The sequence below is a fragment of the Coregonus clupeaformis genome, chromosome 5 (assembly GCF_020615455.1).
Source record: "Coregonus clupeaformis isolate EN_2021a chromosome 5, ASM2061545v1, whole genome shotgun sequence".
Lineage (NCBI taxonomy): Eukaryota > Metazoa > Chordata > Actinopteri > Salmoniformes > Salmonidae > Coregonus > Coregonus clupeaformis.
Window position 1 is genome coordinate 1507350 of NC_059196.1, and position 27437 is coordinate 1534786.

The 27437-nt window shown below is 43.8% G+C and overlaps 1 protein-coding gene across 2 annotated transcripts in view; it reads left to right on the plus strand.

The window, feature by feature from the left end:
• The window catches only part of LOC121558212 (serine/threonine-protein kinase ULK2), a 62311-nt gene that overhangs the window by 8659 nt on the left and 26215 nt on the right, over window positions 1–27437 (plus strand). For both annotated transcript variants that reach the window (XM_041871700.2, XM_041871707.2), the window contains exons 2-5: window positions 7460–7552; window positions 7762–7803; window positions 22946–22978; window positions 24841–24877. In XM_041871700.2, coding sequence (XP_041727634.1) covers window positions 7460–7552; window positions 7762–7803; window positions 22946–22978; window positions 24841–24877 — 205 coding nt within the window. The remainder of the gene's footprint in view (window positions 1–7459; window positions 7553–7761; window positions 7804–22945; window positions 22979–24840; window positions 24878–27437) is intronic.

A 27437-nucleotide genomic window follows, 5' to 3' on the forward strand; every position in this document is an offset into this window, starting at 1 on the left:
GCCCATTGTCGTGCCATTTTCTGATCCCACGCACAACCTTTTTTTAAAGGTATCTGTGACCAACAGATGCATATCTGTATTTCCAGTCATGTGAAATTCATAGATTAGGTCCTAATGAATTTATTTCAATTGACTGATTTACTTATATGAACTGTATGTAACTCAGTAAAATCTTTGAAATTGTTGCATGTTTCGTTTCTATTTTTGTTCAGTGTAGTAGCCTAGCTAGGACTGTGGCACGTTTCTGTACACTTTCCCTCTGCTGCACACTGACTTTGAATTCACAGATGCGAGCGCATCAGGCTGTAATTTCATAAAGTAGATAAATAATAATATAATAATAATAATATAATATGCCATTTAGCAGACGCTTTTATCCAAAGCGACTTACAGTCGTGCGTGCATACATTTTGGTGTATGGGTGGTCCCGGGGATCGAACCCACTACCTTGGCGTTACAAGCGCCGTGCTCTACCAGCTGAGCTACAGAGGACCACGTAGATGATTCAACTGTTGACTCATTTATACTCACTGTATGTCCTATTGTCCTTTAGTAGTAATTTATACCCGCGTGTGACTCCCTTTTATCTTGTACATTTTTGACAACCAAGATGACATTTTCTGTAGGCTACAGCAATGACCTGTTAGAACTGCCACTTGGCATGGACATTTAGCCTACAACAGTTTAAAGTTTCGGTCTGGTAGAAGATTAGGTCAGTGGTATTAGTGATGATACAGTATGATACAGCGCACTGGCTAGCTTGTGTGTGTGTGTGTGGCAATGCACTGCCGTTTGGTGTGCATCACGTTGGCAGTGCTTGCTGGGACTTGTAGTGCAGCGCATCGCGGGTTGTATGGAAGCGGGCCAAAATGAATTGACAACCCAAATCACTGCGCAGGCCGGATAGAAATGTGTCGGATTTGGCCCGCGGGCCTTATGTTTGACACATGCATAATAGGGACACCTACAGTATAGTGTCATAGCTGGGTTGTCAAGGTAACACCATAGTATTGTACATTTCACTGTTATTGAGGAGCCTATGAGCTGGGGTGTAGCTTATGTTTGTACTGTACCTAGCCTTATGTGTTTGCGTGTGCTCAGAACAGAGCAGCTAAATTTAGTGTACATTTGAAGCTGTGAGTGTGGACTATCAGTATACCGGTATGTGACTTGATGTCCTTCCTTCGGTGACGTTCTTGAGCTGGTTAAAATATTTATAACCCTGCATCGGCATGCCTTCTATTAATAGGATTATTTCCACTTAGGCTAGGAGATGCAGGACAGACAGACTGGGATGTTATTGGTGCTTGCAACAGGGCTGATGGATTGCCTCATCTTTTAAGCATCCTACTGCAGTTTGAATTAGCCCTGCCGTCACTATTTAGACCAGGGATGGGCAACTTTGATGGTGGTGGGGGCCAGGAGAGAAATGTTAGCAGTTTTTAATATTATATCCGAGTGAGACTAACTAACATTTTTACATTTTAGTCATTTAGCAGACACTCTTATCCAGAGCGACTTAGTTAGTGAGTGCATACATTTTCATACAAACAAAATAAATGGAGGCCCCCAGCAGTTAATTCGACCATAATAACAAGTGTAGATAGCTGGCTGTTAAACTAAATTAGCAATCTAAACAATTTTAGCTGACATGGGCTAAATGACTGACTGTCAGTGACGTACATAACAAGAGAGAAACTGCTAATGCACAACCAAATTTAGATGTTGCATCTTGTGTATTCTAACTCGCAACAGTAAGTTGAGACCCCGAATGAGTTCCTAAATTTTAATTGGAAATTGATCCGAGGGCCTTCATGCGGCCCACGGGCTGACATTTGCCCATCCCTGATTTACACATTGGGACCTCATATGCATTTGCCTGTTCTGGATTTTGTCTTACACAGTCTAGTGCACTTTCGAGTTGGAGAACACTCACTACATATACACGTGCTTGTATAAGCATCTTTATTCATTATTGTCTCTCACTTTGTCTCCCATGATCTATTCAGTAAGTCTTGCAGTTTGAACTAGCCCTGCCGTCACTATTGAGACCTCATATGCATTTGCCAGTTGTCTTTTCTTTGTGGATTTTGTCTTACACAGTCTAGTCAGGGCGGCAGGTAGCCTAGTGGTTAAGAGTGTTGGGCCAGTAACTGAAAAGTTACTGGTTCGAATCCCTGAGTGAAAGATCTGTCGGTGCCCTTGAGCAAGGCACTTAACCCTAGTTCCTCATGTAAGTCGCTCTGGATAAGAGCATCTGCTAAATGACTCAAATGTAAATGTAATGTACATTTCCCTCTCTACATTGGTCAGCTACATTGGTGACCAGGGTGGAATCCTTTCGATACGCCTATGGGGCCTGGGCACACAAATGCTCCTAGAGAGAAGCATGTGTTGATGACAGTTCTACAGTCGCCATTAGAGGCCCAGGCTTTTGGCATTTCTGGACTGCAACATTGTAAGATTGTGCCCTCCAAGGCACTTGATATTCATTGATTGGTAGGTTACACTATATTTAGATACTTCAAATACTGCCTGAGACACCTTTGCTATTTGTCTCCGTTCTCATGGTGAAAGACTATTTGTCTCCGTACTCATGGTGAAAGACTATTTGTCTCCGTACTCATGGTGAAAGACTATTTGTGTGATGTTGCTCTTTGTTCGTATGCATGAAACGTGAAATGTACATTACGCATTAAACGTATATTATGGAAAACATGTCTCACACTCAGTCACGGTTGGTAGAATAATTAATGGATTGGCAAGATTTTGGCACTGTTAACTTTTGAAGGTTAGTAGGAAAGTTAAATATATTAAACCACCTAAATATACTCACATTCACTGAACATTTAGTATTTGAAACTCAAACATGAATTTCCCAACTGTTTTTTCTAAAATCCTACAGGCTCTTTATCATTCTCCATACCTTATATTCCAATGCATCCAACATTGTGCATGCCCATCATGGTATTGGTCAGCTGCTATTTGAGAACTCATCTTGTTTAGAAATCAAACTTACCTTATTGCAGAGCACATTGTACAACTGTTTTTAGAGAACATTGTATTGCAAGGTACAGTGGGGAAAAAAGTATTTAGTCAGCCACCAATTGTGCAAGTTCTCCCACTTAAAAAGATGAGAGAGGCCTGTAATTTTCATCATAGGTACACGTCAACTATGACAGACAAATTGAGGAGAAAAAATCCAGAAAATCACATTGTAGGATTTTTAATGAATTTATTTGCAAATCATGGTGGAAAATAAGTATTTGGTCACCTACAAACAAACAAGATTTCTGGCTCTCACAGACCTGTAACTTCTTCTTTAAGAGGCTCCTCTGTCCTCCACTCGTTACCTGTATTAATGGCACCTGTTTGAACTTGTTATCAGTATAAAAGACACCTGTCCACAACCTCAAACAGTCACACTCCAAACTCCACTATGGCCAAGACCAAAGAGCTGTCAAAAGACACCAGAAACAAAATTGTAGACCTGCACCAGGCTGGGAAGACTGAATCTGCAATAGGTAAGCAGCTTGGTTTGAAGAAATCAACTGTGGGAGCAATTATTAGGAAATGGAAGACATACAAGACCACTGATAATCTCCCTCGATCTGGGGCTCCACGCAAGATCTCACCCCGTGGGGTCAAAATGATCACAAGAACGGTGAGCAAAAATCCCAGAACCACACGGGGGGACCTAGTGAATGACCTGCAGAGAGCTGGGACCAAAGTAACAAAGCCTACCATCAGTAACACACTACGCCGCCAGGGACTCAAATCCTGCAGTGCCAGACGTGTCCCCCTGCTTAAGCCAGTACATGTCCAGGCCCGTCTGAAGTTTGCTAGAGTGCATTTGGATGATCCAGAAGAGGATTGGGAGAATGTCATATGGTCAGATGAAACCAAAATAGAACTTTTTGGTAAAAACTCAACTCGTTGTGTTTGGAGGACAAAGAATGCTGAGTTGCATCCAAAGAACACCATACCTACTGTGAAGCATGGGGGTGGAAACATCATGCTTTGGGGCTGTTTTTCTGCAAAGGGACCAGGACAACTGATCCGTGTAAAGGAAAGAATGAATGGGGCCATGTATCGTGAGATTTTGAGTGAAAACCTCCTTCTATCAGCAAGGGCATTGAAGATGAAACGTGGCTGGGTCTTTCAGCATGACGATGATCCCAAACACACCGCCCGGGCAACGAAGGAGTGGCTTCGTAAAAAGCATTTCAAGGTCCTGGAGTGGCCTAGCCAGTCTCCAGATCTCAACCCCATAGAACATCTTTGGAGGGAGTTGAAAGTCTGTGTTGCCCAGCGACAGCCCCAAAACATCACTGCTCTAGAGGAGATCTGCATGGAGGAATGGGCCAAAATACCAGCAACAGTGTGTGAAAAGCTTGTGAAGACTTACGGAAAACGTTTGACCTGTGTCATTGCCAACAAAGGGTATATAACAAAGTATTGAGAAACTTTTGTTATTGACCAAATACTTATTTTCCACCATAATTTGCTAATAAATTCATAAAAAATCCTACAATGTGATTTTCTGGATATTCTTTTCTCATTTTGTCTGTCATAGTTGACGTGTAGCTATGATGAAAATTACAGGCCTCTCTCATCTTTTTAAGTGGGAGAACTTGCACAATTGGTGGCTGACTAAATACTTTTTTTCCCCACTGTATGCTCTATGTGTAGGCTATGCCATATGTATTGGCTAATATACATATGCAGCTGTCATTTTTTAAACCTCCATTCTAGCAAACATAACAGACATCTTTATATCTACATGCTTTTATTTGGGTTTCTATGCAAAGTGTATGTTTGAATGTTTCTTTAAGCCTGGTGCTAGTTAATTGAAATTAGGCATAATCATGCCAAAACATGATTCGACAATTGAATTCACTGACAGAGATGGGTAATGAAACAGAAGTTGACATTTACAGTAGCTGGCTAGGCTAGTCTGTAACATTGGCTAGCTTGCAATAAATTGGCTAAATGGTCAACGGAGTTACCTCTTCAGATGATTAAATATGCAGCCTGCAATACGAATTGTTTTGAAGTGCACTCAAAAACAGATATTTATCTTATTTCAGTCTAGGAGCTAGCTAGCTATATCTGTTCCTCTTCATCAGACAGCAGCTCGCGTTTTCACAAGCGGCTGTGTTATCATAGATAGAAGCAGGCCATTGGATGCCTGCATCACGAGGGGTATGTACATGAGTTCTGATTGGTTCCAAGTTTCGTAGTTTGGCAAATTTGTCTGTGCGGTCGAGTGTTGAAATATACTTTTTATGAGAAAGTGCAAGAATTGAAAGTGCCAACAAATGTTATTGTCATCATAAGAATGTTTTACTGTCATATACAAAATATCTGCTCCTCCCTCGACGGGGATCGATCAACTTTACGTTTTAAGGCTTCGGCCTGTTCCTGATCTTGCACATCTGCGCGGTGACCTTCAGCATTCAAATGCTAAAAGGGCTTGCGTGATATTAGGCTTTATTAGTTGAGTAACAACCTATGTAATTTGCTAGGTTACTGCTATCTATGCGCTGTTGTTTTACCTAAATAAAAGTAGGCTACCAGAGACACAACTCTCATCTGGCTATACCTGCTGAATGGGGCTTACAATATGTTTTATTTGGATTGTTCTGGTTCACCATCAGCAATAGTTTTGGTAGTTTTGCTTTAAACAATCAGTGTATATGGTAATTTTAAGATATATAAGGTAAAGTTGATAATTTCATAGCTGTAATGTCATAGCTAATTTGTGTAAACGATAAATATTTATACATTACACTTAATCTGCAAAAACGACAAGTTAATTAGTGGGTGATGGTGATTTTGTCAGCTCAGACAGATCCAGCTAAGAGAGGCCCAGCTCATGAGCTCCATCAGCAGAAGATTTTAATTTAGAATGGAAAATGTATGTTTGTGCAACAAATGTTAGTGCATTGTATCGCATCGAACTGAATCACATCAATTCATTCTCCAGTCAAACCGAATCGCACCAAATCATTTCAAACTAAAAAGTATCGTTCCCGTATCGGAGCCCATGTGTCTAGATACGTATCGAATCGTCTTAAAAGGGAAAGATGCACATCCCTAACATATTGATGTTGCTGTCACTAAATGCTTCCGCATGCTTTGGTTTGGCTGGCGCCTAGCCGAACTCAGCTAGTTGAACCGAACAAGTGTGCTCACATACTCCCTTAAAAGACCTTTGCTTGAAAAATGTCAGAATAGTCTGTATAATCTAAGATAACTCAAGAAATTGGCCATTTATTTTGACGTTTTTGAAGAGGACATCTTAGTCGTGCAATTTTACATCTAACTAAGATGTTTGGTGCAGTATTTCGCAGGTGAAAAAATGTGCATGAAAACGAGTCATCTATCGTTGAATGACAATAAACACTTAATTGAAGAATCCCTACTGTTGACCAATCACTGATGAAGGGGCATAGACTTCGGTTACTGAAATTGGTCTTGCCTAAAAAATAAATTGTGCACAAACAGCCCCTCCCCCAATGGAAAGTGCTTACTTTGCCCTTCATTCTCTCTGACTGTGTCCGTGTCATCATAGCAGGAGCCTGGTCATTAACTTGATTTGGTGCAAACAATAACCCTCTGCTCAGCATTACACCAAAGGCCGATGGGGTCATTCTATTGTATGGGGTTTCTGTTTGCTGCACTGCCTCGGTATATGTCACAGTTGGCTGGTGCATGCTGTCAAGTGCAGCCTCCCTGTGCCACTGCCAGTAGAACCCTGCCTAGCAGCAGAGCAAATTGCAATGTGGAATTAAAACATCTATTAACCTAGATTCATTTGGAAAGCAGCTGCCCTTTTTATTCATGGAATTCCTCTCGGCAAGTCTTACAATGCACCATCCATTCCACAATTTAGGCTAGTACCTTTTATGTTAGTTGGAGTTGTGGTCATTGTCCAAACTCAGTGTCTCTCTGTAGCTCAAGGGCAAAGAAATCAAGCCTTTTGAGTCATGTGAGCTTGAATAGTCTTTTTTTTTATAGGCTACTCACTCGCACTAAGGGCTCATGTGAATAAAGAAAGCCTGGAAACTGTCTCTCTGAACTTGAGTAGAAAATAGGTCTCTCTCGCTCAGGTTTTAGTGGAAGTGGGCTACCTCACATGATAACTCTGTGTTCTAGTATTCTTTTGACTGTTTTGTCATTCAGTGTGTCATTCAGTGTCACAGAGGCCTATCTGATTGAAACCCAAGAAACCTGTGTTGGTTTAATGTCTAAGATGTCCTCTCTTCCCCCGCATCTCTCTCTCACAAACAATGATGCACAGTTCACACAAAGCAATTAAAGGCCACCTGACCTGGGCTTTACACACACACACGCTTCCCTTGGCATTAGTGTGAGTGATGGGGGAACTGAACACGTCTAAAGGGATTTTAAACTAATTGTTCCTTCTTTATTTCTCTCCTTCCTCCATCTGCAGAAGACGGATTGGGAGGTGGCTGTCAAGAGCATTAACAAGAAGAACCTCTCCAAGTCCCAGATCCTGCTTGGCAAGGAAATCAAAATCCTCAAGGTGAGTAGTATGCTTAACTTAATTGCTTCTCATTTATCTTGGAAACGTATTTAAAGAATTAGTTGGCATCGATCCTCCATCAGTCAGCATGTTTGACTGAAAGGCCTTGACTTCCTTGTTATAAATGTAAATAGAAGCCAGTCGTCACGTCAACAGTACAGTAGCTAATGTATCACCAATGTGCTTGTTTTCTTCATTACTTTTCCCAGGAACTTCAACATGAGAACATTGTGGCGCTTTACGATGTCCAGGTAAGTCCTTATCTGGTTTTCCATTGAAGTAAGGTAAAGCTCAGCTGATTGTAGGCAGACTGAGTGTGTCTACTGCATTTGAGTTAGCCTAATGTCACTAAAGCATGGAGGCTGCGTGCTGACTGAGCCTCCAGTTCTGGTGCTTTTTAAACTGACCGCTCTTCGTTTCAACTAGCCATTCTTATCAACAGTGCTCAATAAACCTACATGGCTAGAATCCAATTATTTGATTCATTATAACTAGCCAAATGGGACAGTGCATGTGCAGTTTAACTGCATACAAGCAGAACACTTGCAATCACTAGCTCACCAGTGAGCCAGACAGACACATTAGAATGGGTTGCCAAGCTCCTGAGTAGAACTTTTCTCTGTTTGTCCGGTCCATGTGGAGCTGGCTGCAGATGTCCAGAGCAGAAGTCTGTGTGTAATGTAAGTAGACATGATGTGTAAACCATTAACTCAGATAGACCGCTGACTGGTGGACCAAGGCTGTGACCACTGACTGACTGGTGGAGCCGTGGATCTTCACAGTCACATGACACCACATGACTGGCCATGGTTACACCAGCAGCATGCATTGTACTGCCCATCATCTCCGCTGGTCGCCCATCATCTCCGCTGGTCGCAAATCAGCACGCACCGCCGACCGTCCTCAGTGATGTAACAGGGCCAGGGGGAAGGGTCATCCACTTCAAGGTGGGGGACAAAATGGCCGCCACCAAAGGTCAGGTGTTAGTCTCTCACCATGACCGTACTTCATGGTGACTACTGGACCTGTAGCTTTGGTTCAACATGGAAATCACTGAGAGCCTTCTATAAAAGAGCAGGAAAGCCTTTAAAATCCAGCTTCGCTCAGCCCTCCTCAGTCCAAGAGCTCTCTGTGTGCATGGGCTTCATTGTTCACTCCATGGTTAGCAGATAGCGCTATGAGTCGCTCTGCGTTCTCTAGCTATAAAAAGCCTTTCCAGTTGGGTTCCACCCAATAGGGAGAGATGGAAAGAGCAGTAAAGAGAGGGAGCTATTGAAGTCATGATCAAGCAGCGCTGCCCACCCAGTGAGGCACTTCCTGTGTTTATGTAAGCCTCCCACCGGGACCCTGCTGCTCTATCCATCCGGCCCTCCTCTCTTCATCCCTCTATCCGCACCCCTGATGTCATCACCACTTAATTTCAGACCTTTCCATTATACTAACGTAGTGTGTGATGTATAATGTGTTTGAAAAGCCCCTTATCAATGCTGAACAGACTGGATGGATTGGAAGTAGGGTAAACCCACTAATTCAGGTACTAGGTGCCGATATCTTTTCATACCACTTATGATTAAGGTTAAGATTGGGGGTCTGGGAATCTGATCCTAGATACACTACTTGACCAAAGGTATGTGGACTCCTGCTCGTCAAACATCTCATAAAAAAATCATGGGCATTAATATGGAGTTGGTCCCCCCTTTGATGCTATAACAGCCTCTACTCTTCTGGGAAGGCTTTCCACTAGATGTTGGAACATTGCTGCAGGGACTTGCTTCCATACAGCCACGAGCATTAGTGAGTTTGGGCACTGATGTTGGGCGATTAGGCCTGGCTCTCAGTCGGCGTTCTAATTAAGCTATAGAGCAAAATAATTACAAATAGTATTAACACTGGAATGATAGAGATGATGTGCAAATATAGATACTGGGGTGCAAATGAGCAAAATAAATAACAATATGGGGATGAGGTAGTTGGGTGGGCTAATTTCAGATGGGCTTTGTACAGATGCAGTGATCGGTAAGGTGCTCTGACAACTGATGCTTAAAGTTAGTGAGGGAGATAAGAGTCTCCAGCTCCAGAGATTTTTGCAATTCGTTCCAGTCATTGGCAGCAGAGAACTGGAAGGAATGGCGGCCAAAGGAGGTGTTGGCTTTTGGGATGACCAGTGAGATATACCTGCTGGAGCGCATACTACGATTGGGTGTTTCTATGGTGACCAATGAGCTAAGATAAGGCGGGGATTTGCCTAGCAGTGATTTATAGATGGCATGGAGCCAGTGGGTTTGGCGACGAATATGTAGTGAGGACCAGTCAACAAGAGCGTATAGGTCACAGTGGTGGGTAGTATATGGGGCTTTGGTGACAAAACGGATGGCACTGTGATAGACTACATCCAGTTTGCTGAGTAGAGTGTTGGAGGCTATTTTGTAAATGACATCGCCGAAGTCAAGGATCGGTAGGATAGTCAGTTTTATGAGGGCATGTTTGGCAGCATGAGTGAAGGAGGCTTTGTTGCGAAATAGGAAGCCGATTCTAGATTTAACTTTGGATTGGAGATTCTGGAAGGAGAGTTTACAGTCTAACCAGACACCTATGTATTTGTACTTGTCCACATACTCTAGGTCAGACCCGTCGAGAGTAGTGATTCTAGTCGGGTGGCCGGGTGCCAGCAGTGTTCGATTGAAGAGCATGCATTTAGTTTTACTAGTGTTTTAAGAGCAGTTGGAGGCTACTGAAGGAGTGTTGTATGGCATTGAAGCTTGTTTGGAGGTTTGTTAACACAGTGTCCAATGAAGGGCCAGATGTATACAAAATGGTGTCGTCTGCGTAGAGGTGGATCTGAGAGTCACCAGCAGCAAGAGCGACATCATTGATATACACAGAGAAAAGAGTCGGCCCAAGAATTGAACCCTGTGGCACCCCCATAGAGACTGCCATAGGTCCAGACAACAGGCCCTCCGATTTGACACATTGAACTCTATCTGAGAAGTAGTTGGTGAACCAGGCGAGGCAGTCATTTGAGAAACCAAGGCTATTTAGTCTGACAATAAGAATGCGGTGGTTGACAGAGTCGAAAGCCTTGGCCAGGTCGATGAAGACGGCTGCACAGTACTGTCTATTATCGATCGCGGTTATAATATCATTTAGGACCTTGAGCGTGGCTGAGGTGCACCCATGACCAGCTTGGAAACCGGATTGCATAGCGGAGAAGGTACGGTGGGATTCGAAATGGTCGGTGATCTGTTTGTTAACTTGGCTTTCAAAAACGTTCGAAAGGCAGGGCAGGATGGATATACAGTGGGGAGAACAAGTATTTGATACACTGCCGATTTTGCAGGTTTTCCTACTTACAAAGCATGTAGAGGTCTGTAAAAATCCAGAAAATCACATTGTATGATTTTTAAGTAATTAATTTGCATTTTATTGCATGACATAAGTATTTGATACATCGGAATATGGATACGGAAAATGTTGTAGTTTGGGATGGACATTTCAGAATTGTTGGTGGCCTTCCTAAGCCAAGATTCAGACACTGCTAGAACATTAGGGTTGGCGGAGTGTGCTAACTCAGTGAATAACTCAAACTTAGGAAGGAGGCTTCTGATGTTAACGTGCAGAAAACCAAGGCTTTTACGGTTACAGAACTCAACAAATGATAGCTCCTGGGGAGTAGGAGTGATACTGGGGGCTGCAGGGCCTGGGTTAGCCTCTACATCACCAGAGGAACAGAGGAGGACTAGAATAAGGATACAGCTAAAGGCTTTAAGAACTGGTCTTCTAGTGCGTTCGGTACAGAGAATAAATGGGGCAGATTTCCGGGCGTTGTAGAAAAGATTCAGGGCATTATGTACAGACAAGGATATGGAAGGATATGAGTACAGTGGAGGTAAACCTAAGCGTTGGGTAACAATGAAAGAGATAGCATCACTGGAGGCACTGATTGAGCCGGTCTCGGCGTGTATGGGGGGTGGAACAAAGGAACTATTTGAGGCAGTTTGAGAGGGACTTGGGGTTCTACAGTGAAATTGTATAATAAGAACTAACTGGAACAGCAATAGGCAAGGCATATTGACATGGGAGAGAGCCATAAAGCAATCACAGGTGTTATTAGAGAGAGCTAAGACAACAACTGGTAATGGCGATAAAGTTTGGGCTGAGGCTAAACAAAATAAACAGGACAGGGTACCGTGTGAAGGAACAGTCCCGCAATTCAGTGATTCCGGCAGAAAATCTGATAGGTTCTGGGTCGATAACTCGCTGTGCAGACAGTGCAGACTGGCCGATAATAGTCCAGGCTAGAGCTGGCTGGTAGGTAGTGCAGGCCACGGACAATGGAGAAAAGCCGCTAACGGTGGCTAATAGCAGGTAGCTATTTAGCTGGTTAGCTGGCTACTCCCATCCGGTAGACAGAGAGGTAGATAGCCGGGGCTAACTCAGGCTAACTGGTGCTACGGGGGCAGTGGTGATTAGCCTACAGCAACATCCATTCGACATCCATTCGGTTGCGGCTAGCTAGATCCGGTGTTAAGGTCCAGTGATTCAGTTATTCCGGCAGAAAATCTGATGTTCTGGGTGAAAAACGCTAACGGTGGCTAATAGCAAGTAGCTAGTTAGCTAGTTAGCTGGCTGGCTAGTTTCAACTGGAGATTCTAGATAAAGGTGAGTAAATAATAGAATCCGTTCCACATTGAGTGAGGCGGGTTGCAGGAAAGTATTTTTAGTAGAGGGATGAAAATTGCGATAGGGAAATGTATATGTAAAATACAAAAAATACAAAAAAAAATACAAAAAACTGTCTATTTACATGGACACACAAGAGAACAAGACCGCACTGCTACGCTATCTTGGAACCTGAAACAAGAAAGGGCCTTCCCCAAACTGTTGCCACAAAGTTGGAAGCACAGAATCGTCTAGAATGTCATTGTATACTGTAGTGTTAAGGTTTCCCTTCAATGGAACTAAGGGGCCTAGCCCGAACCATGAAAAACAGCCCCAGACCATTATTCCTCCTCCACCAAACTTTACAGTTGGCACTATGCATTCGGGCAGGTAGCGTTCTCCTGGCGTCCGCCAAACCCAGATTCGTCCGTCGGACTGCCAGATGGTGAAGCGTGATTCATCACTCCAGAAAATGCGTTTCCAGAGTCCAATGTCGGCGAGTTTTACACCACTCCAGCCACACTTGGCAATGCGCATAGTGATCTTAGGCTTGTGTGCGGCTGCTCGGCCATGGAAACCCATTCCATGAAGCTCCCGACAAACAGTTCTTGTGCTGACGTTGTTTCCAGAGGCAGTTTGGAACTCGGTAGTGAGTGTTGCATCCGCGACAGATGATTTTTAGGTTCTTCAGCACTCGGCGGTCCCGTTCTGTGAGCTTGTGTGGCCTACCATTTTGCGGCTGAGCCGTTGTTGCTCCTAGATGTTTCCACTTCACAATAACAGCACTTACAGTTGACTGGGGCAGTTCTAGCAGGGCAAAGATCTGATGAACTGACTTGTTGGAAAGGTGGCATTCAATGACGGTGCCACGTTGAAAGTCACAGAGCTCTTCAGTAAGGCCATTCTACTGCCAATGTTTGTCTATGAAGATTGCATGGCTGTGTGCTCGATTTTATACACCTGTCAGCAACGTGTGGCTGAAATAGCGAAATCCACTAATTTGAAGGGGTGTCCACATACTTTTGTGTATATATAGTGTATGTGGTTAGGGGAAGGGGTAACTTCTACCTGGAAGTAAGTAGGATTGCCACAGAACACTCACCATAACTGAAGACACTGGTTTGGGCTTTGTGTATAGCGTGTCTTAGAGTCAGTCTCTCTCTCTCTCTACCCCCTCTCCTCTCCCCCCATTGGCAGGGCAGTACTCTCCCTGGGCCATCTCTCCCCTCTGCAGCTGTCGCCTTTGGCACACAGGCAGTGGGGCTTAGAGATGCCGTCTGAAAGGGAAGAGAGGAGAGACTGCGGCTTTGGCGTTTAGAGGGAGACGAAGATAGTGTCGCAGTGTTATTGATGGGTGTTAGGCCTCCAAGCGCCCTCTCTCTTTCTAGGCTTTCTTTTCACTCTCTGTCTCTCTCTTTCTATTGCACTCTCTCTCATTTCTCTTCTTTGTTTCTTCCCCCGGTCTTTGTTTCTTTAGTCCTCTCTCCCTCCCTCTCTCCTTCCTCCCCTCCCTCTCCAGTCCCCAGTCACAGTCTTGGCCTTTCTGTCTGGTGTTATGTTGTTGTTTATTCCCCTGTCTGTGACCATCTGAATGTGCAGCCTGACCGTAATGGAGAAGAGTGGGCAACCGCTGGTTTCTGGCCTGGCCTTGTGGCTGCAGGGTTTCTCTCTCCTTGTCTTTCTCCTCTCTCTTTCCCTTCCTCCCTTTTCTCTCTATCCCTCTTTTACTCCTCTCTCTCTCTCCATACCTCTCTCTCTATCGCTCTCTCCCTTTCACTCTTCAATCTCCCTTATTTTTATGTATCTCCATGTCTCTCACTCTGCTCTCTGTGGGCCTCTGCTGAGCCTCTTCAGCTGTTCTGGCTTGCGCCATGTCACTCAGTTTACCCAGAGAGCTGTAAATAATAGGGCTTGTGCAACAACCACCAGACAGAGTTACAGAATTGTCCTGGCAGGGGCATTGGGGCACCCTCCCCTCTGACTGACAAGGAAAATAGTTGCCATTGTCGGCTAGGGTTGGCTAGGTCGCTGTTGTGAGACAAATACCTAAAACAGCTGCCACCCTTTCCAATAGAAGATAGCAGGTGCTCGTGCATCTTTGCCCTCATTCCTGTGGATGTTTATGGTGCCCAAGTTAAAGGTGCAATATGCAGGAATCACTCCGCCATTTCCTGGTTGCTATAATTCTAATTGTTTGCCTAATTTCAGTTTGTGACAAAACAAGCACTCGGAGTATAGAGAATCATTTTACCATCTAAACCGCAGTTAAATATTTTTTCCAGAACCAAAAATAATGTATTTTCAGCTATTTGAAGCTGGTGTTCAAAACCGATAGTAAAAGACGCAAAAATCTAACTCAAGAATAGGAAACATAGAAATAGCACACACATAACTTATTAACTGCTTCGTAGACTTGCTTTTTATGTGAATTTGGTCGGGTCGCCCAAAACGTTACATATTGTAGCTTTAACATTAAGCAAGGCCTAGCGCAGGGGTAGGCAACTAGATTCAGCCGCGGGCTGATTTTTTGGAGGGGAGCGAATGGTCGGGGGGCCCGGAACATCATTATAATAATTTGTACACTGCAAATTGACCAAAAATAGATTATATTTGACAATAACAATCATTTCATACCTTGATTACATTGAGACACAATCACGTTTCTTTTTTTATTCATGGGAATACATTAAACAGATTTCCTAAATTACATTTTTTTTTTGCTGAATTCCTGGTGATTTTAGTCTTTTTTTTTTGTCCAAAAAGTAAAATAACGAAAATAACAAAAACCAGATCTGGCATCTGGATTCAGATATAGGCCTAGATATTAGCCTATCCTTACTCCTACTCTTCAATCTCAGTTGAGGTGGAGGGCTACTGGTGGTTATTGATGCCACACCACTGAAAGGCCAATTAAGCAAGTGTGGCAAGTCAACGGTCATTAGCTGAGGGTAGGAGAACTGTCGCTGGGTGTATGTAAGAGTGTGAGGTGGTGCCTCGTTAGAGAACGCTGCTTGAAAGGCCCGCTGCACGGTGAGGGCTCCTTTTAGATCTCAATGTGGGCAAAACATGAAGCTTAGCCTATAGACGTTGTGATATCAATCATTCATGTGTAGTATACAGTACACCCTATGAGGGCTATACATAGAGACCTCCACTCATACACACACAGCATGCACACTCAAACTAATTAATCTGTCATGCTCAACACACACACAGCAATCACTAGTACACACACACACACACACACACACAACTACTCTATCAATCACGTACACACATGCGGGTGCTCTCACACAATCACACTGTGGCTATTCCTGTTCTTCTGGCCTACAGCACTGTGTGCTAATACCACAGTGACATATTAGTGTGAATGTAGTCTCTAAATAATAATAATAATATGCCATTTAGCAGACGCTTTTATCCAAAGCGACTTACAGTCGTGCGTGCATACATTTTTTTTGTGTATGGGTGGTCCCGGGGATCGAACCCACTACCTTGGCGTTACAAGCGCCGTGCTCTACCAGCTGAGCTACAGAGGACCTCTAACCAAGCACTGTGTAGTTTCACACATATTCTTTGTGAACACGTGTTTGTGAGATTTCTGCACGTATTGCAACGAAACCAACGTCTGATAAATGACTCCATAAACAAATTAATTTGAGTGTTTTCAGTAAGGAGTCATGTTGATAAAGCCAGTATGGGTGTAGGAGTAGGGCTGGGTGACGGGAAGGTTACAGAGCTTATTCAGATCCTGAGGTGTTCTTCTCATTAGGCTTATAGCATAATAACAGGCCAGCGCAACACTAGCTAGGCGCTAGGCAACGTCTGTCACTGCACTTCTTTATGGAGCTGTTGGCGTTAAGCGGGAGGGAGGCACCAGTTTTATGCAGAGAACAGTAATCACAGGGTAGAGTCTCTCTTTCTCTCTCTCCTTGCTGACACAGCCCACACTGTACTGTACAGCATGGCTCGGTACATCCCAGCTATTTCATTAAAGGTTCACTGCAGAGAGTGAGAGAGAGTTGGTAAGGGGTAGACCAGAATTCCATAAGGCATTTAAATGGGTTCGAGACCATCTTGAATTGGCATCAATGACACTAGCCTGGTACACAGCCCACACTGATTCACCAGACGTGAAATTGGAGACTGAGAGGTTGACCGATAAGCGTCACAAGGAAAATAGAAAGAAGTAGGGATGTTAACCGTTAATCGGTTAGCCGCTGACCGGTCATGCTTATTGGTCTATAGGGTCATTTGCATAATTGTATTTATCACATGCGCACAGCATACAGAGCCTAGTTTGAGGAGTGGAATATCCTATCACTTGTCAGTCAGCACGAGAGTAGCTCCTCAAAAAGCCTGTAGGCTACAGGAGTGAAACCTGCTTTTGGAAGCCCAGTCATTGTGCAACAAATAACAATTGTAAATGAAATCACGTGTTAAACACTTTGGTGGCCACGATTTAAAAAGGAGCTCTTTTTATTTCTCAATCTCAACTGGTAAAGCGCGCCTCCCATTCGCCATTTCGGATGCAAGGCTATAGCCTGCCTACCGTTGACTATCAGCGCGTCACCCCCCACTTTGCAATGTGAGCTTGAGGCACTATAATAGTTTGAAACCTGATCGTTTTACTTGACTTCAAATAATGAGGCATGTCTTACCTTGCTTCAAAGTAGCCTTGCGAAAATCCATCCATAGAAACGTGGAGGCAATTATTTTATAAAGACTTCCTCATGCCATTAACCAGCATTTCTCTCCTGTTCTAATGGTTTTCATATTAACTTTCTTCCGTTGTCCGGAAGCCAAAGGCACAATACTAGTCATATTAGCAACCCATCATAGTAGTTGCTATTAGATTCCCCCTCTTTCTAAGTTTCTAACGGAGATGTTCATCTCTGCCACATATGGAACTGCTCGCATTAGGTGCGCTGTTTAGAACTGGGTTTTCCGCTAATTACATTTTGGCAAATGTTTGAAAATGACGGTTTATTAGCTGCTTTATTACAGGAGTTGCATGTTCAATAATTGGCTATAGCCTTTTGACTGTACTACGATAGGCTTGCTATTGTTGCATGTTTTGATTACGCTCTCCTGTCCTTGTATGCATGCATAGTTTTAGAGAGGAAGAGGTGACGTGAGAGATTTCACTCTCACCAAAATCAGTTGAAAATAAGTCCAATGCGTATCTATGGGCTTATTTTGGGCCTAAGCTTGTCGTCTGCCTTCTTGTCTTGGGACGACTACCATTGTAAGGGCGGAAACATGAGCATCTCGTCATTATATACAGATCTCTGATAGTATTTTCTGTTGGTCGCGTCATTTTACTGGTTAGATTTTTTTTTTACCGTTTGTTGACTGGTTAGAGGGTCAGTTAGTCGGCAGCAAAATTGACCGAAATTTGCATCCCTAGAAAGAAGAGACAGAGGGAGGAAAGGAAGTAGGAGGCGGGTTTGTTTATGAAGTTGAAGAGTCATGTGTCTGTGAGGCAGTCCCGTGGTGGAAGCTTTCAAAACAAAACTTATTCTGAACTCTGGTAGAACACTGTGTCCTAGCATCAGAGAGAGGGTGTGTGCATGTGTGTGTTGAAAGAAGGGGAGGTAAAGAGCGGGGGAGAGGGCCTGACTTGATTAAATAAGGGGTGGGCTCTGGGCAGTAGAACTTGTTCTTGGCGCACATGGGAGATTTCAGGAATCCTGTCGATTTTCCTAGAAAACGAACTGCCTGCCCTGTATTCCATCATCTGGCTTTTCTTTACACCCCATTAAACGGGTTAGAACAAAAATCCAGAGGAATCTCCATACTGTAGCAGTTAGCAACTCCCACCCAGCACACTCAAATCCCCCACACACATACTGCTTTCACATAGGATTTACGGTATTTAGCGAGTGCCCAATGTCTATATGACCCCCTTACCACATTCTTGCCTCGTGCGCATGCCGGGGAGGAGTGGTAGTAGTGGTATGTAGATGTGGATGGGCGTCTTTTTTAATAAATCCATTGAGAATATACACCATCAAAGGAAACCATTATTAATTTGTTTAGGCAGGTCCTAAGAAACATAAGACTAATAAAATGTATTTTCAAAATAATAGAATAGCATATTTTGAGTTTAATTAGGCCAATGTTACGGGTCTGTGCAGCCATGGCTGTGCCATGCAAATGAAATCAATAGTTATTTTGTTCATTTAAACCGAAAAGACACACTTACCCGATCACAGTCAACACACATATATTTTATAGTAAGAAGAATATAATGGAATGTAAAAGAATAAAATACATATAATATTTCCCCCACACAACTTGTTTCATGGGAACGTGTGGAACCGCTGTCCTATTAAAAAAGTGATATTTTGAAACAGAGCCCAAGCCCATGCTTTTTTTATCCAGGTTTCATCTCTTTCCTACCCTCACTACACTTTGTTTGGGAGCAGGCATTAGGGTCTTGTCTTTATCATGATACCGATAGAAAATAATAGCAATCCAATTTTCAAAAGCATGTGAGTTACCTATATGTGATTGAGCAAAATAATAGGCCTACTCTTGATTTAGGCAACATTTATTGCATGCTACATGTTTCTGATCAGTGATAGATGAGCAAACAAATAGATAAGCTCTATACCACCTCCACATATTTGCTCAGCCAGAAGCCAATTAACTAAATAGCCTATACTGATAGACATTCAGTGAAACAAAATCACATTGATTGGTTATCAGACAAGCCAGTGAAGTCGCAGGCTTTTGGTCGGGAGTAGGCCGTGGCGACTTTGAGTAAAGAACAAAATAATCCACTTGTTAAGATACATAACATGGCAAAATGTTCTAATAAATGAGCCCACTAGACATCATCATCATGAGCAGTACTCACCTCATCTTAGCTAACATTTCCACAGCCTAATTGTAGCCTAACCAATATCCAAATGGAGATTCAGTGAAAACAATGATCTTACGTTGATTGATTTATCAAGATGAGCCCCCACGCTTGTCTCAAAGCAGAGCGATGGCGCTGTCCCTATCAAAACTGTGCTGAAATTATAATCTAGTTGACCACACGCAGGTAGGCTATTGCTTCAAATGTATTACAAGGATTGGATGACTTTGGGAGTTTCAGTAAGCAACAGTTTGATGCCTTCAATTGCATTAGGCTACTTTATTCCAGTATGTTCATCATTAAGTGATATTTATTCCCACAGTAAGTATTTATGGATCCATCCAGTTGTGGTTAAGAAAACAGTGCATGTGGTGGGCTAAGCGAAGAGATGGGCGTAGTGACATGCCTTGCAAAGGTTAGAACTGCCAGGAGGATGGTAACAGGGCGCTGCCTAGCAAGAGTTTAAGAGCGTAGAGTTTAAGTGGGTAGTGTGTCCCAATGCCGCCTCAGCATTACGACTGGGTAATTATTATTATTATTATTACATGTATTTATTTTGCCTTATTTTATCAGGTAAGTTGACTGAGAACACATTCTCATTTACAGCAAATAGGTCGTTTGGCGTAAATATAATTTTAGGTTTTGAAATCGGCAATACCTTTCAAATATAAAGAAAAGGTAGAAAAAAGTTGACGGTATGGTAAATTCTAATACTGTAGGTCTTAGAATAGCTGGGAGTAGTTTGTGTGCTTTGTTCACCCCAAGGGAGGGAAAATGACACACACACACAAACATGTTGGGTTCCATATGCATCAAGCAAGGAGAAAGTCTTATGCTAGAGGCATCTACTTTCATTATGCTTTTCTGACAACAACAACAGTCTGAGTCAATATTTTCCTGACATTCTTTATTGTACAGTACTGCCTTTTCTATGCTTCCTCTGTCTTGTCTTGGCCTAAGGAGAGGGAAGAGGAGCGGGATACCTCTTGTTAGTTGGCCTAATTTCTGGACACTCGTGACCTAAACGGTGATCTCATAGAGGAACAGTGCCAGGTTGACTCAGATGTGATGCCTTTGCAGGACATTAGGTTCTCCCATAGGGACAGCTTGTGCCCTTCCACTGTGAGTAGATCACCACTGTGAGTAGATCACCACTGTGAGTGTGTGTATTGTGCACATGTGTGATCAAAACACCAACAGGTCCCGTGCCACCACTAACAACGCAGTATGTCCCCTGCTGCCCTAAGGGTTCACCCTGTCTCTGAAACACATTAACAGAACAATGCTCTCACAGCATCCTATAATCATTATAACATCCGTCATATAATCACCACAGTGTCTGTCATAGGGTGTGACACAGCTATGTATCTAGCATGCAGTAATATTAGACTAGGCTAGATACTTGGTTCTCAGAATGCTCAGGATTACTCTGAATTTGCGTAACAGATGCGTGCCGGGTGGATTTCCAGTCCACATATGGAACCCTATTCTCTGAAGTCCTCAGCAATTTTAAACTGAGCCCAGCAGGCCCCCTCCCCTCCCCTCTCTTCTCTCTCTGTTACCTTATGTAGCCCAGGACTCATAGTCATCCGTGTGACGCAACAAGCAGGACAGACACTGACAATACGTTGTTGTTTTGGCCCGGCTCTAGAGTTGTGTTGCCATTCTAAACATTTCTGTGAGGTGGAGGGCTGAAGCGGTGGAAAATGGTTGGGGGAGGGTTTGAGTTTCCCTCCTCAAGACAACAACATTTCTTAGAGCTGATGTAGTACTGTTCCTTCTAGTGTTTCCTAGAAGAGCATCAATCAAAGCTTGTTTGTGGCATAACTGGCTGGAAAGCCTGGTGACTCAGTGGTTTTCCATCTAGCAAGTGGATGGGAATAGAAGGATTGTGAAATGCTTTTATAAGTGGAATATGACTACCTGTGTTTGTGAGGGGCTGCTGATGTTGGATAGCAGGAAGCAGAATTGTTTGTGCTGCTGTTTTTGTTTTGGCGTATTCCGTTGAGGTTTGAGGGTTATATAGAATAACCCAGTTGGCAGTTGGTCTTGTGTGTCTGTGTCCAAAGTCCATCCGATAGTGTTTTGTGTGACAGTACATTCTGACTCACTGGGTGTCTCCTCTCTTGTGGTAAACGTGTTGACGATAATAACAACAGCTATATCCAACCACTGCCTTAGAAAATAGTGAGTGTCACTTAGTCTAGATTTGGACCATTGAAGAGGTTTTGGACGCTATTGTAGGATTGATTTTATGGTGGCATAGACAGTTCATTGTCAACCTACTGAGGGCTGGAGGTTAAAGGGGGTGAGGCTGTCCTGTATTTGTACCTCTCACGTATCACTTACCCTCCCCCTCCAGAACAGTGTCCAGCCTGGCCAAGTCCCTTCTTTCCTCTCCTCCTATTCTTCCTCTCCCAGTCCCCATCTCCCCCATCAACCAGTATAGAGCAGGGGCTGAAAACAGCTCGTTATGTAATCTTCCCCAGGCCAAGACCAACCACCACACACACACACACACACACACACACACACCGACCAGAGCGGATAATGGTGGTGGTGGTGGGGCCTCCCTACGTCTCCCCTCCCCCATTGCTACAACCCAACAGCAGCATCCTAGAATCCCATTATCCTAGTATCTATAGCCACAAGCCAATGGGATTGGCCAGGGAGGAGGTGGCCCAGCCAATAAGCCTGGTGCAGGCTGACAGGTCAGCTGACAGGAAAGCGCTCAAGTGGAATTAATGGGTGGCTGGTTTGCGGAGTGAAGGCAGTGGTGGTTGCTCTCCATCTGGAGACCTTGGCTGAGAGACCATTAGAACCAGAGATTAATGCAGTCCAGTAACTGACGAGTATGGCTGTTGGTAGACAAATAATGTATTTTCTGAGACACTATGATTAGTTAGTACGGTACACAGAAAATAATGCCATTACATTTCTTTGAACTCATACGCTCCTTAGAAATGAAAGAAGCCTTTCATGTGACAGGCTATTTCCTTCACACCTAGAATCAATCATGGAAATGGGTTTTGCCTGGTCATGTCACATGGTCACAAGAAACACTTCTGGATCTAATCATAGATAGCCTACTTAGAATGGCGCTGAAGGGATTGGAAAATGTGTGACGACAGTTGTGTTCTTTATGGTTGATGTTGTTGATGAGAACTTCATGCACACGCCAAGTTGCTTGATCTGCCATATGCTGCAGTACCCTTAACCTGACACCACACACACCCAAACACTCCCCCAAATACATGTGAGCTTGTTTGCTTAACCTGGAGGCCTGATTTGTGTTACTTGGCTCCTGTCCAGCATCTTCTTAGCTCCTCCATCACCATGTTGACAAGGTAGCTCCTATATCTGTCACATTTCCCAGTTCCCTTGAACCCAATAGCCGAACACACACACCCCAACAACCTCCGCTTGGCCCTGCTGTGTAATGAACTCCATTACTCTCCCTTCAAGAATGTAGACGGTAGCACGACACAGCTTGGAGGTGAGGGGTTCACTAAGGACGGCACTTTGTCTTGAGGGGTGCCAATTTGATCTCAACCCAGTGTCAGTCCCACAGTGTGAGATGAGGATGAGGGTATCAATGTGTCTGTAGATTGGAGCCAGCTACTCTACTGTACAGATATAATCCAGATCAGTTGTGCTATGGGCTTCAGTTCATGCTGGGTGGCAAATAAATCCTATTCTCCGTACTGTACACATATGATCCATATATACAGTATGTAGGCTATATCTGTCTGCGCCATACCCACATGTCAGTCTGTTTGACGAAGCTGTTCCTCTATGTAGTGGATGTGACCGGCGTTGAGAGAGATAATCACTCTAACCCATGTTGTTTCTCTTCTCTCTTCCAGGAAACTCCCAACTCTGTGTTCCTGGTCATGGAGGTATGTGGAGTGTCACACTCTCAGAATGGAACCTCTTCGACCTGTAGGCTGCCAGGATCTCTATCTTTGTGTTGATACCTCTCCCCTCTTTCTATCTGCTTACTTACCCCCCCACCAACCCCCCCACGCTCACTCTCTCTCCACGTGCCCATGGTAATTTCCTCAGTCCTATGAGAGGCTGCAAACCCAGTGTCTCCTGTCCTCACTCAGCCTCGCCTCTCTCCTTCCCTCTTCTACTTATTCTCTCTCTCCCCTCCCTCTCATTGCTCAAGACCACAAAATTCCACAAACCGCCTGAAGGAAGAAAAAAAAAACTGTGCGCCACCTTAAGTAGCCCTCTAAAAATATACCTGTACACCCAAACCCCGATTTGAAAAGAATCCTGTTATTCAAGAGCAAAACTTATTCTGCCATTCTTATATTCTAGCTGTTGTTAAAGTAACTGGCTGAGCAAGGTGTCATGGGACCCTGGTACATGTTACCTTGGCCTGCCTGGGGGGTGTTCTAGCTTGTTGTTGTAGACAGAGCTGTTGTTCTTAGAGCCACACTGACACTAAGGAGGCAGGGTCTCCTGGCACAGGAGAAGAAACAGACTTAAGCCTCTGAGAAAAACAGTTCCAAGCCTCTGAGCACTGTTCAACCTTGGTCTGATAGCTAGCAGGCTGCTTAATCAATGATATACCACTACCAGAGAGATGGGCATAGATAGCATTGACACTAGGCTAGCATGGATGCTAATCCAGTTGGTGTTTGCCAGACTGCTTGTTTTGCTTATTAAGAAAGGCTTGTCTTACGCAAAGGTTAGAGGAGGGATCAGATGAATTATTACTTATTAAGCAGTCACTTATTAAGCGGTCAGCGCTCAAGGCTCACGCTCCAGCATTTTGGCACCGGTTGGAACACATTAAAAAGGATACTGTTTTAGGGGAAACACTGCCCTTTCAGCTGCAACATTGACTCTCCGTATGAAGCAAAGCAGTCTTTTTATTGGACCGAATATTATTCATGTGCAGTGTACATCATAAATTATTGTCCTCGCACAAAAATTAGTAGGATAGATTCACTAGAATAGAATGATGGCCCTTTAACCAATCATGGCATCCCAAACTTTACAGCAATCAATGTGGGCACCCCCATAATAGTGAAATATATGAATGTTACCCTAGCACTGTGTGGGTATGGCAGACCCCTAACAATGTGTTATTGAAACCCTGCTCAATGCCTCTGCTGCTCGCAGTAAAAGGGTTGACATACACACAGAGCATCCATCTTCCCGTGTCTCATGTCAATATAAGGATCTGAGCTGTAATTGATTTTCCTGTACAAAGGGTAAACAACATGGTGTGGTAATGAACTGAACTGGAGTCAGATCCTACCGGTCACTGTGATGAGGCTCTTTTAAGGCCAGATCAAACAAATGCTTTGGTCAGAGGAAGCTCTGGTAACCAACAGGATGTAATTGGTGGTTCAACTGACGGAACTGGAAAATGGTGGACAGACAGCGGGTAGATGCTAGCATAAATTAGCCTACCACTTAGCTCCCCTCTGTTTCTCCTCCACTTTCTCTCCCCTGCTCCGTCACACCTTTTCTCTAACTCTCTCCCTAACTCTCTCTCTCTTTCTTGTAGTACTCTCCCTCTCTCCTTCCTACTCTCTGTGTTGACTAATGCCAGGATTAACAGAGACTGTCAGTACTGATACCAGCATAGCCATTCATCAGATTTTAATTCATGAGACCCATCGTTATCTGGGCTTTGTGGTTGCACGTACACACACACACACAGATTGATACTGTTAATCCGTGTTGTTCTTACACAGCCTGCTAATATAATGTTTTTTTTTTGTCTTGTTCCTCCCCACAGTACTGCAACGGTGGCGATCTGGCTGACTATCTGCAAGGTAAGCATCACACTAATCTCAACACACACACTGGGTATTATTCATCAAAACAAAGTAACTAGCAGTGGAGAGGAGTGTGGGTACTTTTGTGTGCGTCTCTGTCTGCCGCCTTCTGTCTGTGTGTGTGGTGTATGTTCCCAGTGGAAGGGAATGCTGTGTGTAGGAGCCAACACAGTGATATGACACAATGGGTTCCTTCTTTAGCACCAAGGTCAGCATAGCTCTCACGCCAGTCTCAAAGGTCACTCGTCTCTCATAATGCTTCCCAAGAAAGCACCAAGCACTGAATGTCTTAATAGGATGCTGCTTGTGGAGGTCAACATGGTATATCGTTAACTTGATTGGTATAGCAGTTTATAGCAGTGAATTGCATAACACACACACCTATATCCCTGTTGATATGGATCATATTTGCATATGTATGACAATGTCAACAGCAGGTAGTTACAGTGAGGGAAAAAAGTATTTGATCCCCTGCTGATTTTGTACGTTTGCCCACTGACAAAGACATGATCAGTCTATAATTTTAATGGTAGGTTTATTTGAACAGTGAGAGACAGAATAACAACAACAAAATCCAGAAAAACGCATGTCAAAAATGTTATAAATTGATTTGCATTTTAATGAGGGAAATAAGTATTTGACCCCTCTGCAAAACATGACTTAGTACTTGGTGGTAAAACCCTTGTTGGCAATCACAGAGGTCCGACATTTCTTGTAGTTGGCCACCAGGTTTGCACACATCTCAGGAGGGATTTTGTTCCACTCCTCTTTGCAGATCTTCTCCAAGTCATTAAGGTTTCGAGGCTGACGTTTGGCAACTCGAACCTTCAGCTCCCAGATTTTCTATGGGAGCAAGGTCTGGAGACTGGCTAGGCCACTCCTGGACCTTAATGTGCTTCTTCTTGAGCCACTCCTTTGTTGCCTTGGCCGTGTATTTTGGGTCATTGTCATGCTGGAATAACAATCCACGACCCATTTTCAATGTCCTGGCTGAGGGAAGGAGGTTCTCACCCAAGATTTGACGGTACATGGCCCCGTCCATCGTCCCTTTGATGCGGTGAAGTTGTCCTCTCCCCTTAGCAGAAAAACATCCCCAAAGCATAATGTTTCCACCTCCATGTTTGACGGTGGGGATGGTGTTCTTCGGGTCATAGGCAGCATTCCTCCTCCTCCAAACACGGCGAGTTGAGTTGATGCCAAAGAGCTCGATTTCGGTCTCATCTGACCACAACACTTTCACCCAGTTCTCCTCTGAATCATTCAGATGTTCATTGGCAAACTACAGACGGCCCTGTATATGTGCTTTCTTGAGCAGGGGGACCTTGCGGGCGCTGCAGGATTTCAGTCCTTCACGGCGTAGTGTGTTACCAATGTTTTTCTTGGTGACTATGGTCCCAGCTGCCTTGAGATCATTGACAAGATCCTCCCGTGTAGTTCTGGGCTGATTCCTTACCATTCTCATGATCATTGCAACTCCACGAGGTGAGATCTTGCATGGAGCCCCATGCCGAGGAAGATTGACAGTTATTTTGTGTTTCTTTCATTTGCGAATAATCGCACCAACTGTTGTCACCTTCTCACCAAGCTGCTTGGCGATGGTCTTGTAGCCCATTCCAGCCTTCTGTAGGTCTACAATCTTGTCCCTGACATCCTTGGAGAGCTCTTTGGTCTTGGCCATGGTGGAGAGTTTGGAATCTGATTGATTGATTGCTTCTGTGGACAGGTGTCTTTTATACAGGTAACAAGCTGAGATTAGGAGCACTCCCTTTAAGAGTGTGCTCCTAATCTCAGCTCGTTACCTGTATAAAATACACCTGGGAGCCAGAAATCTTTCTGATTGAGATGGGGTCAAATACTTATTTCCCGCATTAAAATGCAAATCAATTTATAACATTTTTGACATGCATTTTTCTGGATTTCTTTGTTGTTATTCTGTCTCTCACTGTTCAAATAAACCTACCATTAAAATTATAGACTGATCATTTCTTTGTCAGTGGGCAAACGTACAAAATCAGCAGGGGATCAAATACTTTTTTCCCTCACTGTATGCGTTAATCCCAGCAGAGCTACAGTTGAGTAACAGAGAAAGAAAGAGAGGTCATCATGAAATGGACACCATAACAAGAGGTCAATGCGGAGTCTAAAAAGGCACTGAGGAACAGAATGTCCCAGGGCACCAGGTTTAGTGTATATACTGGTGTACAGAGGAAAGCAGTGTTGTGGACTCTGGTCCTCATGTTGTGTTCTGATTCACTTGTTATCAGGGGAACTGTTTTTTTTATGTTGTACAGGTGCACGCTCTCACGTCACCTCAGGGCACGGTACAGTGTCTGTACCTCTCTCTTCTAGCGTGCAAGCACAGTCGCACTCTCCCCCTTTCTGTCGCACTCTCCCCTAATTGTATAATAGCACCACACAACCATGTTATGTTATTTCACTAATTACACAACTTTGCTGCGTTTAGAAGAAGTTGCCACTGTTGTACTTTAGAGAGAGTGTTACTCTGTTGTACTTTAAATCCCTGATAAATGTGTGTAAGCACGGTTAGGTTGACACA